Source organism: Aotus nancymaae, unplaced genomic scaffold (genome assembly GCF_030222135.1).
Source record: "Aotus nancymaae isolate 86718 unplaced genomic scaffold, 86718_ANA_hifiasm-v0.15.2.pri h1tg000012l, whole genome shotgun sequence".
Taxonomy (NCBI): domain Eukaryota; kingdom Metazoa; phylum Chordata; class Mammalia; order Primates; family Aotidae; genus Aotus; species Aotus nancymaae.
In genome coordinates this window covers 30,705,668-30,720,437 of record NW_026988423.1, presented here as the reverse complement: position 1 = coordinate 30,720,437, position 14,770 = coordinate 30,705,668, and the positions used below count along the sequence as shown (strand labels likewise).

The window sequence follows — 14,770 nt, the reverse complement described above, 5'->3', positions numbered from 1 at the left end:
ACCTATTTTATGGTGTTGGAAGCCAGGGATGTAGTCATGTTTTATTTATTGCTCTGAATCAGGAAATGTTCATGTTATGGAAAATGGTTGAGCTGTACACTTACGATTTATGTGCTTACATATCACCTCCTTTAAGTCTAAAAAATAACTAGACGTGGTTCCCTCTGAGTCATTCCTGACCTGGTGTCCCCTAGGTTTTGTGTTTCAACGGGACTTCCCCGGATTCCCCCTCTCGGTCGCACTTCTAGGATGTGCTGTGATTCTAACGGACCTGTCTCCCTGGGGACCAGAGGACTGGCTCCTTCTGGTCCACCGCAGTCACCCTAGTCTTTGGCACAGTGGCTGCCCAGCCTGTGGTAGCTGCTTGTTAAATGACTGTGGTGTAATGCCTCGATAGGTCCCTAACCCCAACTAAAGTAGGCACTTGCTGAATCACTGCCACAATGACAAGCGGAAGAGTAGAGGCAGAGGCTGTGACCGGAGCAGAGAAGAATGTGAGCAGAAACAATATCCACCATGCACTGACCGCCAGGCGAGGCAAGCCAAAGGGGAGCCGCCCGCGCGAGCTTCTTTGCGACAGAAAAGGTGACAGCCTCCTCGGAGGGCCCTTTCACGCCGCTTGCGTGTTGCGGGTTCCACAAAGGTGAAGGAGAAGGGAAGCGGACGTGCCGCCGGCCGGGCAAGGCCGGGCTGGAGGCGGCGCGGACCCCTGCGGTTCTCGGTGGGGCCGGGACTCCCGGGCCTACGCCGGCCGCGCGCCGCCCTGCCCGCCCCACAGAGCCCCGCCGCGCCTCCCGGTCCCCCCGAGACCCCGCCCGGGCTCACCTGCGCGCGGGCCCCTTCGCGATGCGGGCTGCGCGGGCTCCGCGGGGAAGAGCGGCGAGCAGGCCCCGCTCCCCGGAAGCGCCGCGCACCGCCCGCCGCGCCGCCCCTCCCACGCCGCCCGGCCCAGTCCTGACTCGGGAGGTGCTCGGGCACTATCCGGTTGCGGGAGACGCGGGACGGGGCGGCCCCGGTGTCCCCCGCAGCCCGAGCCCCGGCCAGCCTGGCTTCTGCGTGATTCCGGGAGCCCGTCCTCTCTGCGAGCTGCGTGAGGGCGGTCCGCAGCAACTCCGGGAGGAGCCTGTGCCCAGGGTTTCCCGGCGCCCACCGTGACAACCTGAAGCCTGGGTTTTGTTTTAAGCGCGGGAGAAGGAAAAAAAAAAACAACTCTATTCCAACCATTTAATTATCCTAACACCCTGCCGGGGGGGGGGGGGTGCTTATACCTTTTTTCTTTTATACAATTGAGAAACATGAAGCTTGAAGAGTTGAAATGACTTTTCCAGAGGTCACACACAGCGAGGGGTGCACGGGGCTGCAATGCAGGAGGGGCAGACCCGGGGCGGCAGCTGGGAAGCCAGGCCGCTGCGGCCGCCAGCTCCTGGCCCGGACACTGGTTGATGCGGATGAGGATGGAAGCCCCGTCTCAGGCCAAAGTGCTTTCTTTGCTCCTCTAGGCAGTGAGCCCACATGGGCGTTATGAACAGCGCTGCGGGACGCTGCAGAGCCGCTGCAGACAGCGTGGTGTAGGCAAGATGCTGGGAAGTCCTGGGTGGAAGAGAGGGAGATGCGTTCGCCTCCCACTTCTTAGAGCTCTTCAGATGTTGGTGAGCGCTGTGAAGCACCTACCGGAGAAGCGAACAGGGAGCATTCCCCACGATTGTTTCACTCTACGAGAATGTGAATGTCTTCCTGGGCTTTTTGCTCCTCGGGCATGCCAGTTTGGAAAACACTATCCTAAAACGCGTTTGAAATGCTGGAGGGTGGAGGTAGTTAAATTAGGTCATCTAAGATTCATGATCTCCCCTCCAATCTGATTTCCTCCTTTTCTCACCAGCCCGCCAAAGCGGATGAGCTGCCCGTCCTGGGAGGGCTCAGGAGTCAACTGCCTGGGTTCACAACCAGCGCTCATCACTTACTAGCTGTGTGGCCTTGGTGAAGTCACCAGACCTTTCTAGGCTTGCTTTCCTCATCAAATTATGGTTTCTGATTGCTGGTGCTCTTGCAAAGATTAGATGAGTCTACATAAGGTAGATCGGATACCTGGCCCTACACCCAAGTGTCCAGTTTGCTTTGACTCTACCAAGTGCACCTCCACCCAGGGCCTTCCATTTGCCCAACTCTGCTCTGCAAAGCGCCCTCCTTCTAGCAAGGCCTATTTTGTTGTTGTTGTTGTTGTTGTTTGTGTCCTTTTTCTTTTTTTTCACATCACACTGGTAGGCCAACGCATAACAAAGTTTAAGGGAGGCACATTTCACACATGTACGTGAGCACCCAGTCATCATGCTTATGAACTACAAAGGGATCAAGGCCCAAAGGGATCAAGGCCCATTTTTGCCTTTCTCTTATTCAGGAAAGCTTTGCCTCCCCCAGCCCTGCCCACCTCCTTCCCTCAAAGGCCACAGTGCTTTTCATTGTAAATAGCCTGTGCTCTGGCTGCTTAGCTCCCACTTTAGGCTAAAAATTCCTCAAGGCCACAGATGGTTCTTCAGGCTCTAGCCGGAACAGAGGGACCCTTGAGGGACACTCGGATAAACAGGCCTTGACTGCACCAAGTATGGGCCAAGCGTTGGGACAGGTGGGTATCAGACAGGGATGAAGAAGGCTTGGTCCCGGCTCTGCACAGTTCAGTGGGGAAGACAGATGCACGGAGGCAGTGGTGACGGCTTGCCCACAGCTTGAAGTAGAGCCCTGTGGGAGGACAGGGGAGTCCTCAGCACTTGTTAGTAAACATAGTACTTGCTGTCTGGAAGGAAGCAGCTTCTGGGCAAGGAACACTTGAAGGCCTTTTCTTTTTCTCCCTGAGACTGGGATGTCTGTGCTGAAGGCAGGGGCAGCTACTGCCTGGCACCTAGGGGAACCTCACAGGATCAACCCGGATGTTGGCTTGTCCCTCCCCCACATCCCTGGCTAGTTCCTTCCTGTCTTTCATCACTGCCTTCTTCCTCTTCTGCCTTCTGCCTTAGGCCTGGCCCCTCACCCCAACCCCAGGGCCACATCTCCTCCCCGGTCATTAGTAAGGCCCACCTCCAACATTTCTTCCCTCCCTTTCATCCTTCCCCACAAAGGCCTCCTTAGCTTCCATGACACCACACTCTCCTGGCTTTTCTCCTGTCTCTGTGGGCATCTCTTCAGCGTTCTCTTCTTTGGTTTGTCTCTTAAATGTCAGTGGGGTCCCTTCAGCTTCCCTCCTTGGCCCCCTACTCCAACCTCTGGGGTGATGCCATCTGTTCCATGATGTCCACATCTCTATCTACAGCACACATCATCTCCAAAGGACCATGCCAATCAGCCCAACCCCCTGTTGGAGGGATGCCCTTACAGGAACCCCTCATTCACCGCGTCCCAGACTGCACCACTCACTGTTCCTCACTCTGCTCCTCCCTGGTGCTCCTCATCTCTGGGAGGGGCAGTACCTCCATCCAGAAATCTGGCCATCTGACTTGCCCCACTTCTTGTTACTGGCATCCCTCTGGGATCCATCTGATTCTTGCCATGATGGTTCAGGTACCCAGTGTCTCTGCCTTGTGGACTGCAACCACAGCCTCCATGTGGCCTGCTTGCCACCTGCCCTGACAACCTCATCTGCTCTCTACAAGGTCATCCTGGTAACTCTTCTAAAAGGAAAATCTGATAGTGTTGCTCCCCTGTTTAAAACCCCTCAGTGGCCCCCTGCCCATAGGATAAAAATCCAAGCTCCTGGCCGGGCGTGGTGGCTCACGCCTGTAATCCAAGCACTTTGGAGGCCAAGGCGGGCAGATCACCTGAGGTCAGGAGTTCAAGATCAGCCTGATCAACATGGTAAAACCCCGTCTTTAAAAATAAAAAATAAATTAAAAAAGTCCAAGCTCCTTCGTGTGGCTCACCAGGCTCTGGTTCCTCTTGTACTCCATGATCCAGGCAGAAAGTCACATTGAATCCTGTTGCGGTCTGAATGTCTGTGTCCTCCCTAACACCCAATGTGATAGTGTTAAGAGGTGGGGCTTTTGGGGAAATGATTAAGTCATGAAAACTCTGCCCTCCTGAAAGTAAATGTCCTTGGAAGAGGTTGAAAGAAGCTGCCTTACCCTTTCTGCCATGTGAGGATGCAGTGAGAAAGCACCATCTTTGAAGCAAACATCAGGCTTTTACTAGATATTGAATCTGCTGGTGACTTGATCTTAGACTTCCCAGCTTCTAGAACTGTGAGCAGTGTATTCCTATTGTGTATAAATGTTAATCTTGCTTCTGGGCCTTTACATATGGTGTGCCCTCAGCCTGGATCCTTCCTTGGCCACCTTGCATTCACTTCACTAAACGCCCATCCTTTAGGTTCAGCTGAGGTCAATTTCCATGGAGGAGCTTCATGGAGAAACACCCTTGCCGCCCTCCTACTCCCACCCTGGGTGAGGTGTCTGTGTTGTGTGCTTATGTCAGCACTGTGGGGGTTACGCTGTATCTGATCTAGGGGTGAGGGGCTGGGAGGGGCAGGACATAGCTGTGAAAGTTCCAGCAAAGACACAACTATGTTTTGCTTGCTGGTGTATCTCAACATGTAGACCCTTAGCCTGGCCAACAGTTGGGCTGAATAAATGTTGGTAGAATAGATGGACAAAACCATCCCTCTTCTTTACAACCAAACTCCCTGCAGGACCTCAGGAATGGGGGTCACTTGCTTACAAGAGCAAGATACCTACCACCTGGGATCTAAGAAAGCTCCTAGACTCTGTCCACCATCTTGGAGCCTGTGGAGGCTTGCTGGGAACAAGAAGGCTGTGGTCCAAGGCCAGTTTTGTGGCTGTAAGTGGGGTTTCCAGAACCAAAGTGGGCACACAGCTCTTCTTACAATTGAGTGTTTATGCCTGGGATGAAACTGAATTCTATTTGGGCAAGAGATGTGCTCATGTATTCAAAGCAAAGAACCACACAGCGACTCCTGGTGGCACACCAAACAAAACCAGAGTAATCTGGGGAAAAGTAACTTGGGTTTATGGAAACAGTGGCATGGTTTATGTCAAATTCCCAATCTTCCTGCTGAGACCACAGACACAGAATCTGTGTGATACTGTACCCATCAAGAATTTGAACTAATGAAAGGTGGACTTGTGCTTTTTTTTTAAAAGCTTTTTTTCAAGAGTTCTCAGAAAAAAAAAAAGCTCCTCATCTGGTGTAAGGCTAGTGGGGTACTTCAAAAGCTCCTGCTGTATGATGAAAAGAAGAGACAGCAGACTGGAGGGAAGGAGTTAATCACATGTATTGATTGATGGATAGGGTAAACAGACAACCAATAAACCTGAACCAGGCTGCCCCGGAACACTCCCCTGCCAGGGCTCTGTCTGCTGAGGGTCAGAGGCAGTGTTTTCTGGTCAGTGCCAGGATGGAGTCAGTCCTGGGCCAGGGTGCCCAGGCCTCCAGCTGGATGTCCCTGGTGGATGACACCAGCATGGGCTACAGATCAGTCCTAGGATCCTGCTCACCACTTGCTGTTGGCCTGGGCCTCAGTGCCTGTGCCTGCCCAGCCATGTAGGTGTAATGGCCTGCCTGAGAGGAGAGTGGAGAAAGGGAGAAGGCCCGGCACAGTGCTGGGGAAGACTGGAACAGAAAAAGAAGAAAGGAGGCTGTGAACACGGCCAGGATGCAAGCCAGTGGGGCCAGTGCAGAGCGCACGTGCTCAGATGATGTTGTCCTCCTGGATCTTCTCTCCTAAGTAAAAGCGGCTGAAGAGGAAGGAGTCCAGGTTGATGGTCTGGAAGCGGCCTTCCAGTATCATCTCTGCCACAGCGCGTCCCACACCAGGGGCCTGCTGGAGCCCATGACCACTGAAGCCAGTAGCAAAGAACATGTTGACAACTAGTGGATGGGGGCCCACCACACCATTCTGGTCAAAGGTGTTGTAGTCGTAATAGCCGGCCCAGGCGTTCTGAACCTGTACGTGCAGAAAATGCTGGGTTCTCAGGAAGGCTGCAGCCATGCTCATCCGCTCATCAGGGGTCAGCACAAAGTACCCTCTACCCGCTGCTGAGGGGTCCATGGGATGATATGGATCCCACAGATTCTTTAGCAACTGTGACGTGGAGGGATTAAGGCAGTGGACAGGTCCAAGGGGACCAACATGCTCCACTGTCACCTGTCCCATCCAATGTCCAAAAATAAAAGGAAAACCAGCCCCTGCCAGTTACCTTCAGAGTCTCAAAAGCTGGGACCCTCTGAGCCAAATGGGGCCACACCTTGTCCTGGAAGAAATCATGGTCCACTTCCAGGTTTCCTGGGTCCGGTTCTTCCTCCTGGGGTGAGAGGTGGAGACAAGGCTTACATTGCCTAAGACATGACAGACCCAGACTTGTTTAACAATCCCTGTGTAGGTAGGGGATGGGGAGAAATGGTCCCAGTTCAAATCTGGAGGGGGCTGCAACATCAGTTAACATAGCATACAGCCCCCAAAAAAGCCTGATTTGTTTTTGAGATGGTGTTTCACTCGTCGCCCAGGCTGGAGTACAATGGTGTGATCTCGGCTCACTGCAACCGCCGTTTCCTGGGTTCAGGCGATTCTCCTGCCTCAGCCTTCTGGGTAGCTGGGATTACAGGCACGCACTGGCACTGCCACCAGGCCCAGCTAATTTTTGTATTTTTAGGAGACAGGGTTTTGCCATGTTGGCCAGGCTGGTCTCAAACTCCTGACCTCAGGTGATCCACCCGCCTTGGCCTCCCAAAGTGCTGAGATTACGGGCATGAGCCACCGCATCTGGCCAAAAGCCTGAGTCTTTTGTGAATTATTTGATGTCTACTTGCCAGCATGTCCCGCCCCACTTAGCTTACCTCAGTGGGGCTACGGCCACCTAGGTAGTTGCTACCTAATCCTTCCCGGCGGAAATAGGCTCCACTAGTGTCTGCAACGAGCGGACTCTCCAGGCCTGGTCCCTGGGGGCAGTGCCACACATACACATACCTGCCACAACCGGTGTGGTTATGAACTGCAAAAACAGCATGGCTGGCAACCCTCCCCAACCTTGTATACACACACACACACACACACACACACACACACACACACACACGGCCGGCAACCCTCCCCAACTCTGTATGCACGCGCGCACACACACACACACACACACACACGGCCGGCAACCCTCCCCAACTCTGTATGCACGCACACACACACACACACACACACACACACGGCCGGCAACCCTCCCCAACTCTGTATGCACGCGCGCACACACACACACACACACACACACACACACACGGCCGGCAACCCTCCCCAACTCTGTATGCACGCGCACACACACACACACACACACACACACACAGCCGGCAACCCTCCCCAACCCTGTATGTACACGTACGTACACACACACGCGCACGCGTGCACGCACATGCACTTATCTAACTTTGATGTCATTTTTCTTTATCTCACCAAACTCCTCAGCTGCCCAGAGGGCAGTTACCTTTTCCTCGGCTCCACAGGTAGCTTGGTGCCCTGCAGGGTGTCAGGTGGCCCCTTCCCAATACCAGCCAGCGCTGCGATTTGCGCAGACCAGGCTCCAGCTGCATTGATCACTATGGCGCATTCCACAGGCTGGTATTCCAGGCTGTTGTCCATCTTCACCTGCAGGCACCAGAGGAAGTCCTGGACCACATACCAGGCACCCTGAGAGACGCACTGCTTCCTGAGCCTTAGTTCACTCAGACTGGAAAGTGGGTCAAAGAAGACCAAAACAAGGAGAGTCACTACCTTTCCCATCCCTCCATTTTGGTAAGGACATCTCCAGACTAGAGACTTACGTGGACTTCATAGATCCTTTTCAATTTCACCTCTTTGTGATTTTTGGTCAACATGCGGTCAGTTGAAGAGACAAAACCTGCAGAGAAGAAAATGAAAAATAGGCCTTGGAGGCCCCCCGAGGATGAAGGAAATGGGGATTTCACTGGTTTCTTAAGGAAAGAAAGCTGGAAGGATGGGAGCTTTCCCACAGATACTGAAGCGAACAGAGATGAAGGAACTGGCATGAGCTTGGCCATACTCTGATAGGACAGTGCTGAGGTGAAATCATCAAGCAGATCACAAGTCATAAGACCGCTCAGTGAGAAGCTTGGGTCAGGATGCCTAGGACCTGCCCTCAGGGGAGACCCCTTTCCCTCTCCAGCTCTTGCTTAGCCTGTGAGTGAGAAGGGAAGACCTAGTCGAGGCCTATGCCCCGGTCGCTAGAGGAAACAAGCTCAGACTCACGTGTCACCTCTCCCTGGCAGAAAAGGACTCCCATGGACTGGACCTTTCGCCGAAGCCCCTGGAGCAGACACCAGGGGTCAAACCAACCTTCGTCCTCCATTCCTGTGATAAGAAAAAGAGAACTCACAAAGAGGGATGAATACTCCTGCTCTCTGATTGTATTTCCTGTGCCCCCAACCCCTCTCTAGGGCTTGTAAGCTGGGGAAGGTCATCTTGACCAACTGAACCACAGAGACAAAGCCTGCTGAAGGACAGAGAACTAGCACGGCCCAGGGCAGTCTCCGTGACACAGGAGGGAAGTGTTCGTCCTTCAGCTTGGCTGTGGGACAGTGAGACTCCCAACCTGTAGCACCCCTTAGTCTCCATCTTCAGGAAAAAAGCTGTCCCCTCTGCAAGCAAGTCTCACCATAAGACGCCAAAGCCACTCCCTCTGTGTTTATCCAGGGAAACTTGTTCCGAAGCTGATCAGGAGACATCAGACAAACTTTGGCTCCCTCCTGCCTGAGATAAATGTGTGGGTTGGTGTATGTGTGTAGAGAGTGGAGTGTGCAGAGGGGTGAAGTATGAACCCCAACTCCACAAGTGGGGAGTCCAGCTCACTCATGCCACTTCTCTAACCCAAATGTCCTATTTTTCCTCATTGCTGACTGGCTGAAGACCAAGCCTCCTAGTCAGGCTCTTTAGCTTATGATTATCTTTCCTTCCCTACACCCTCTTCATCTCCCTGTCTCCCTTCAGCACACAGAGCTCCCTCCTATCCTGGTCTATTCCATGACTTTTTTTTTTTTAATTGAGTCTGGCTCTGTTGCCCAGGCTGGTGTGCAGTGGTGCCATCTTGGCTCACTGCAACCTCCTCCTCCCAGGTTCAAGTGATTCTCCTACCTCAGCTTCCTGAGTAGCTGGGATTACAGGCACATGCCACCACACCCAGCTAATTTTAGCATTTTTAGTAGAGACGGGGTTTCACCATGTTGGCCAGGCTGGTCTCGAACTCCTGACCTCAGGTGATCCACCTGCCTCGACCTCCCAAAGTGCTGGGATTATAGGCGTGAGACATTGCACCCAGCCTATTCCATGAACTTTCATGACAAGGTGGTAACTTGTTCCCTCCACTCCTGCCTAGATCCACTTCCTCTCCACTCCTTGCACAATCCTGTTCATGACCACAGGTATCTCCCCTGGGACACTGTCCCTCAAAGGCAGCATAGCCAGACTACTGGCTTCGAATAAAATCCCGCTGCCACCACTAACTAGTGCCTCATGTTTCCTCATATGTATAGAGGGGATGTTCTGATGATTAAACGAGTCAATATCTGTACAGCATTTAGGATATTAATTGATGTCACCGTGAGACTTGGGTGTTTGTTAAATAAACATAAAAATAAAGCCTCTGGCCACATTGCATCTCAAAGATGCCCACCCTCACTTGATTATGAGAATCATTTAGAGCAGGGGTTGCCAAATCTGACCTGCTGCCTGTTTTCGTAAATGAGCAACACTCTTTCATTTCTACTTTTGTCTATGGCTGCTTTCATTCTGTGATAGCAGAGTGGTTGCAATGAAGACTGTACGGCCAGCAAAACCTAAAATATTTACTATCTGGCCCTTTACAGAAAGTTTGCTAACTCCTGACTTAAGGTTCTTGTTAAAAACCCAGACTTGTGGGGTCCTTCCCTAGAGATTCTGGCTTATTAGGTCTGGGATATATTCCAGGTGGTTTTCATGATCTGATAAACTAGGAAGCACCTGGCGGTGTTTTGTCCACATCCGTGGTATGGCACTCCCACGGGGTATTGCAGGTGTGTGTGTGTATTTCCTTCCTGACACACTGAGCTCCTAGACTGCAGGGATCTGTCTTATCAACTCCACCTTCTCAGTTCCTAACCTGGTACAGGAGTCACCAAACACCTTTGGCCACAAAGCAGCTGAGAGGCTGTTCCAGGCACCCACCTCTGCACTTTCACGTTGTTCTCCATGGCTGCAGCATCCTTTTCTGAAGCCAGCCAGAGGTAGCCTAAGGGGTTGAACTGGAGGTCCAGGGGAGGGGCATCGACTACAGCCAGGTGCTCCTGTGTGCAGAGAGAAGCTCTTAAAAGAGGCTGACTTAAGGATGCCAGGGAGAGTTTTCCTGCCTCCTTCTCCCACAGCTCCTGGGGCTCAGTGCCCCAGACCGTGAGGCACCACCACTAGGAAGAAAGGCCAGGGCCCCCATTCCTAATTGCCTGACCCATTCCGGCTCTCTGGCTACCTTGCTAGCTGGGCTGCTCCTCCCTCTGGGCTAAAGGAGGGGTTATTACCCCAACATCCCAAATATCACTGCACCTACATTGATGTTCCGTAGAAAGCTGGCTGAAAAGAGGGAGAGATGGATGTTCTCAGGCAATGAGAACTGCTGATGAATCCCACCCAGTGAGAGTGCACTGGAGGCCTGTGAATACTGTGGAAAAACAAGAAAAGTTGAGGTAGACCAGTACCCTATTACATGTGAATAGAGCACTGCAATGAAAGATTCGAGCTACACACCTAAAGTTTAAGGGGAGTCCTATTTGCAAGTCTGTAATCTAAGAGGAGTTGAGGTGCACAGACCCATGTGTAAGTCAACTTGAAGACAACAGTGTTTAAAATCAGATGTGCAGAGCAGAGAGGGTCAGTCATCTGGAAAGAGCTGACACAGTGGTACAAAATGGTAATGGTCTGGAAGGAAGTCCAAGGGCAGGGGACTAACATTTGATCTACCATTTGGAAAATGAAAGGTTATGATTGAAGTAGAGTAGCAAGGCTTGTGGCTAGCCGGCAATGCAAACAGGAACATCTAAGTACAAAAACCAGCCAGGTGGTGGCTCATGCCTGTAATCCCAGCACTTTGGGAGGCCCAGGTGGGTGGACTGCTTGAGCTCAGGAATCTGAGACCAGCCTGGGCAACATGGCGAAAACCCATCACTACAAAAAATACCGAAATCATCCAGGTATGGTGGTGCATGCCTGTGGTCCCAGCTACTTGAGAGGAGGACCACTTGAGCCTGGGAGGTGGAGGTTGCACTGCACTCCAGCCTGGGCAACAGAGCGAGACCCTGTCTCAAAATAAATAAATAAAATAAAATGCAAAAACCTCAGAAGTAATGGGGCCTAACAGAAGCAACTTGAGGGCCGGGCATGGTGGCTCATGCCTGTTATCCCAGCACTTTGGGAAGCTGAGGCGGGCAGATCACTTGAGGTCAGGAGTTCAACACCAGCCTAGGCAACATGGTGAAACCCTGTCTCTACTAAAAATACAAAAAATAGCTGGGCATCATGGTGTGTGCCTGTAATCTCAGCTACTTGGGAGGCTGAGGCAAGAGGCGGAAGTTGAAGTGAGTTGAGATCGTGCCACTGCACTCCAGCCTGGGTGACAGAGCAAGACTGTCTCAAAAAAAAAAAAAAAAATTTAGACAATTATAGCTTGAGTGTAGGCTCTCGTGACTAGAGCTGTGAGATCTCGAAAAATCCAGTATTGTGATATCTGCTTTCAAAAGCACAAACCTTATTGCCAAGCTTCCTGGTTTCACCGAGGAAGATCCTGGGACAATTTCTTAACAAGGTCCAAAGCATAATCTCTGCCCTTTGGATCCCCCGAGATTGAGGTCTTTCCCCTCCTCTCCTTCCCCTGTCCCTAGAGTCCTTAATAGAATGTGAGTTATCTTTTTTGCCCCACTCCTGACTCTGCCCTACCCCAGACCTCACCGTGAGGTCCCGTTCCACCACCAGCACCCGAAGAGCGCCTCGCTGCTTCTCCAGCTTCTTCAGCCAATAGGCCACAGACAGGCCAAGTACCCCACCTCCTACAATCACCACATCCGAGTGGTCAGGGGGCAGGTAGCTGCTGTCATACAGTGGATGCAAGGGCGTTCCAGGAAGCACTGACTGGATCTTCTTCTTAATCTCAGACAACTTCTCCTCCCAGTCTGTGGGATGTAGTTAGGGTCAGAGGGCCATATGTTTCCTTCTCACATGGTGGGGGCGGGGGGAGGGGGTTGGAGGATGGGCATAGGAAAAAGTGGGCTAAACAGATATGAGTTGGCAGTCCCCATTGTCATCCTGTCTCATAAGGTCACCTTGCACCCAATAGTGTTGCCAGTTTTCTGAATGGTCCACATGCCATCAGTCTCCCTTTCCACGTACTGTGCCAAGCACTGCAAGATTCAACTTCCTAAAATTAATTTTCTACATTTACCTCCTGCATAGACCTCTCCTGATTCCGACTCACATACTCAACTGCACTGTCATCCCCACTTGGGTCTTCCAGGCCTCTGGACCAAGAGGCCCTGGCACACTCCAAGTCACAGTATCCTCTGAAGCATGGCACCTCTAAGAGGCACCTTATCCTGAATATCCATCACCACCACCAACCTACATTTATAACCTATCTATAATCAAGTCCTGAGGACTGGCTTCCAAATAACTCCTCAATCTGTCCCCTTTCTTTCTCTGCCACCATCATCCTAGGCCAAGCCACTATCACCTCTCAACTGGACAAATGCAAAAGCATCCTAACTGTTCCCACTGACCCCACCCCCTGCTGCAAACATTTTTACAATATAGCTAGAAATATCTTTTCTTTTCGGGACGGAGTCTTGCTCTGTCGCCACGCTGGAGTGCACTGGTGCAATCTTGGCTCACTGCAACCTCCACCTCCCAGGTTCAAGCGATTCTCCTGCCTCAGCCACTCCAGGAGCTGGGATTACAGGTGCGCACCACCACGCCCGGCTAATTTTTGTATTTTTAGTAGAGACAGGGTTTCACCACGTTGGCCAGGATGGTCTTGATCTCTTGACCTTGTGATCCGCCCGCCTCAGCCTCCCAAAGTGCTGGGATTACAAGCGTGAGCCACTGCGCCTGGCCAGAAATTTCTTTTCAAAACACAAATTTAATCACAAATGCTCTCGCTTAAAATCCTCCAACAGGTTTCCATTACTCTAAAGACCAAAGTCCAAAGCCTTAAACAGGGCCTGTAAGGTACTGCACAATCTGGCTCCTGTTCCTCTTGTCCTCCCCTGCACTCTAGCCCCTTGAGTTCCTTGATGGCACCTTATTTCCTCCCACCACAGGGAAACTACATGTGCCCTCTCTGCTTTGAAACTGTGTCCACTTCCTTGCCTAGTTAATTCCTTGCTCAAGAAAGCCTTTCTTGACCCCCTAGACCAGGTCAAACTCTACATGATCTCTTGGACACAATTGCAACTTTGAGTTTGTGGTTACTACATACTCTAAAATCCATGAGTGGGGAGGCTGTGCTTACCTTCACTGAATCTCCAGCCTCTCTCAACACCTAGCATATTCTAAGCGCTCAGTAAGTACCTTAAAAAAAATGAATCCCTTTGCCATTTCATATCTCATTTAAACTCTCCTCAGCAGCATTGGAATCCTTCTTTGGTCTGGCCTTAGCTTACCTGTCCACAGTACATTTCATGTTACTACTCACACTATCTATTTAGATGGCTTTTGCTAGTTCCTTGCATAAGAACAATATTTTTCTCTTAATCTGCACTCAGTTCTTCATAGACTGGAACACATACCTTTCTTAAGCCAGTAAACATCCTTCAAAGCTGATCTCAGTTCCCACCTGCTCCATGTACTTCTACAGTTATACTAGCTAGCAGTGCAAGAATTTCGCTGTTACCCAGACTGGAATGCAATGGTGCGATCTTGGCTCACGGTAATCTTCGCCTTCCGGCTTCAAGCGATTCTCCTGCCTCAGCCTCCCGAGTAGTTGGGATTACAGGAGCCCACCACCACACCCAGCTAATTTTTGTATTTTTAGTAGAGACGGTGTTCCACCCTGTTGGCCATGCTGGTCGCGAACTCCTGACCTCAGGTGATCCACCCGCCTCGATCTCCCAAAGGGCTGGGATTACAGGTGTGAGCCACCGTGCCCAGCCTCTATCCAGTCTTGAACTGGTCTATTGTCTATTGAAATTTTCCCTCTCTAGATAAACTCTAGCCATCTTCCAGGATATTCACTGAATCCCGTCTTCTCTTCACTCCTTCACCGCCACAGCACTAAGTACACCATCGCAGGCAAGACTTAATGCACATCTGTGCCACCTATGAATCAGTCTGACTGTAAGCCGAGCAGTAGAATAATGTGGGACACGCCACCTGAGAAGGATCGCCTTGGGAGCCATACACCTGCCCAGCCCCTACAGGCTCTGAAACCTACATTTATATCCTCTTCCCCAAGCCGACCCACTGTACTGCCAGTGTGGGGCACGGTTCCGTGTCCTGAAGGGCACACGACCGGAGGTTGGGGGCACCCCAGATCCACAATACCCTCTGTCGTCCTCAACTTTACCCAGAGAAAAGCCTCCTCTGAGCGTGCCTGGCCTCCGGGTCAAGGGGCCCCGGCGCACGCCGAACGACAAAACCCTCGGAAGCATGGCCCTTCTAGGCGCGGACCGTCTGAGAGCTGCACAGCTGTCTCGCTACCAACCCAGCCGTCACTGCTGCGCGCCAAACGCCATTCAGACGAGCGCGCCAATTGGC

General features: G+C 51.9%; 1 protein-coding gene and 1 non-coding gene across 5 annotated transcripts; both read right to left on the bottom strand.

Annotated features, from left to right (window-relative positions):
* Window positions 1-2,248: 2,248 nt before the first annotated feature.
* On the bottom strand, window positions 2,249-2,348 carry LOC135274696 (small nucleolar RNA U13). Its single transcript, XR_010342477.1, has one exon. It is a non-coding gene; the product is annotated as a small nucleolar RNA U13 (small nucleolar RNA).
* A 2,909-nt stretch (window positions 2,349-5,257) lies between these two features.
* On the bottom strand, window positions 5,258-14,731 carry FOXRED1 (FAD dependent oxidoreductase domain containing 1). 4 transcript variants are annotated; one of them, XM_021671236.2, is made up of 11 exons: window positions 14,580-14,731; window positions 11,972-12,192; window positions 10,578-10,688; window positions 10,202-10,320; window positions 8,658-8,752; window positions 8,252-8,353; window positions 7,807-7,883; window positions 7,470-7,630; window positions 6,838-6,967; window positions 6,201-6,305; window positions 5,258-5,947 (listed from the first exon to the last, which is right to left on the bottom strand). In XM_021671236.2, the coding sequence occupies exons 1-11, from the start codon at window positions 14,662-14,664 to the stop codon at window positions 5,693-5,695; spliced, it is 1,461 nt and encodes a 486-aa protein (XP_021526911.2). In that variant the 5' UTR covers window positions 14,665-14,731; the 3' UTR covers window positions 5,258-5,692. The 4 variants fall into 4 exon arrangements, with proteins under 4 accessions (XP_021526911.2, XP_064231630.1, XP_064231629.1 ...); XM_064375560.1 differs by having other exon boundaries at window positions 8,658-8,748; window positions 14,580-14,712; XM_064375559.1 differs by lacking the exon at window positions 11,972-12,192 and having other exon boundaries at window positions 14,580-14,712.
* Between the last annotated feature and the right edge of the window lie 39 nt (window positions 14,732-14,770).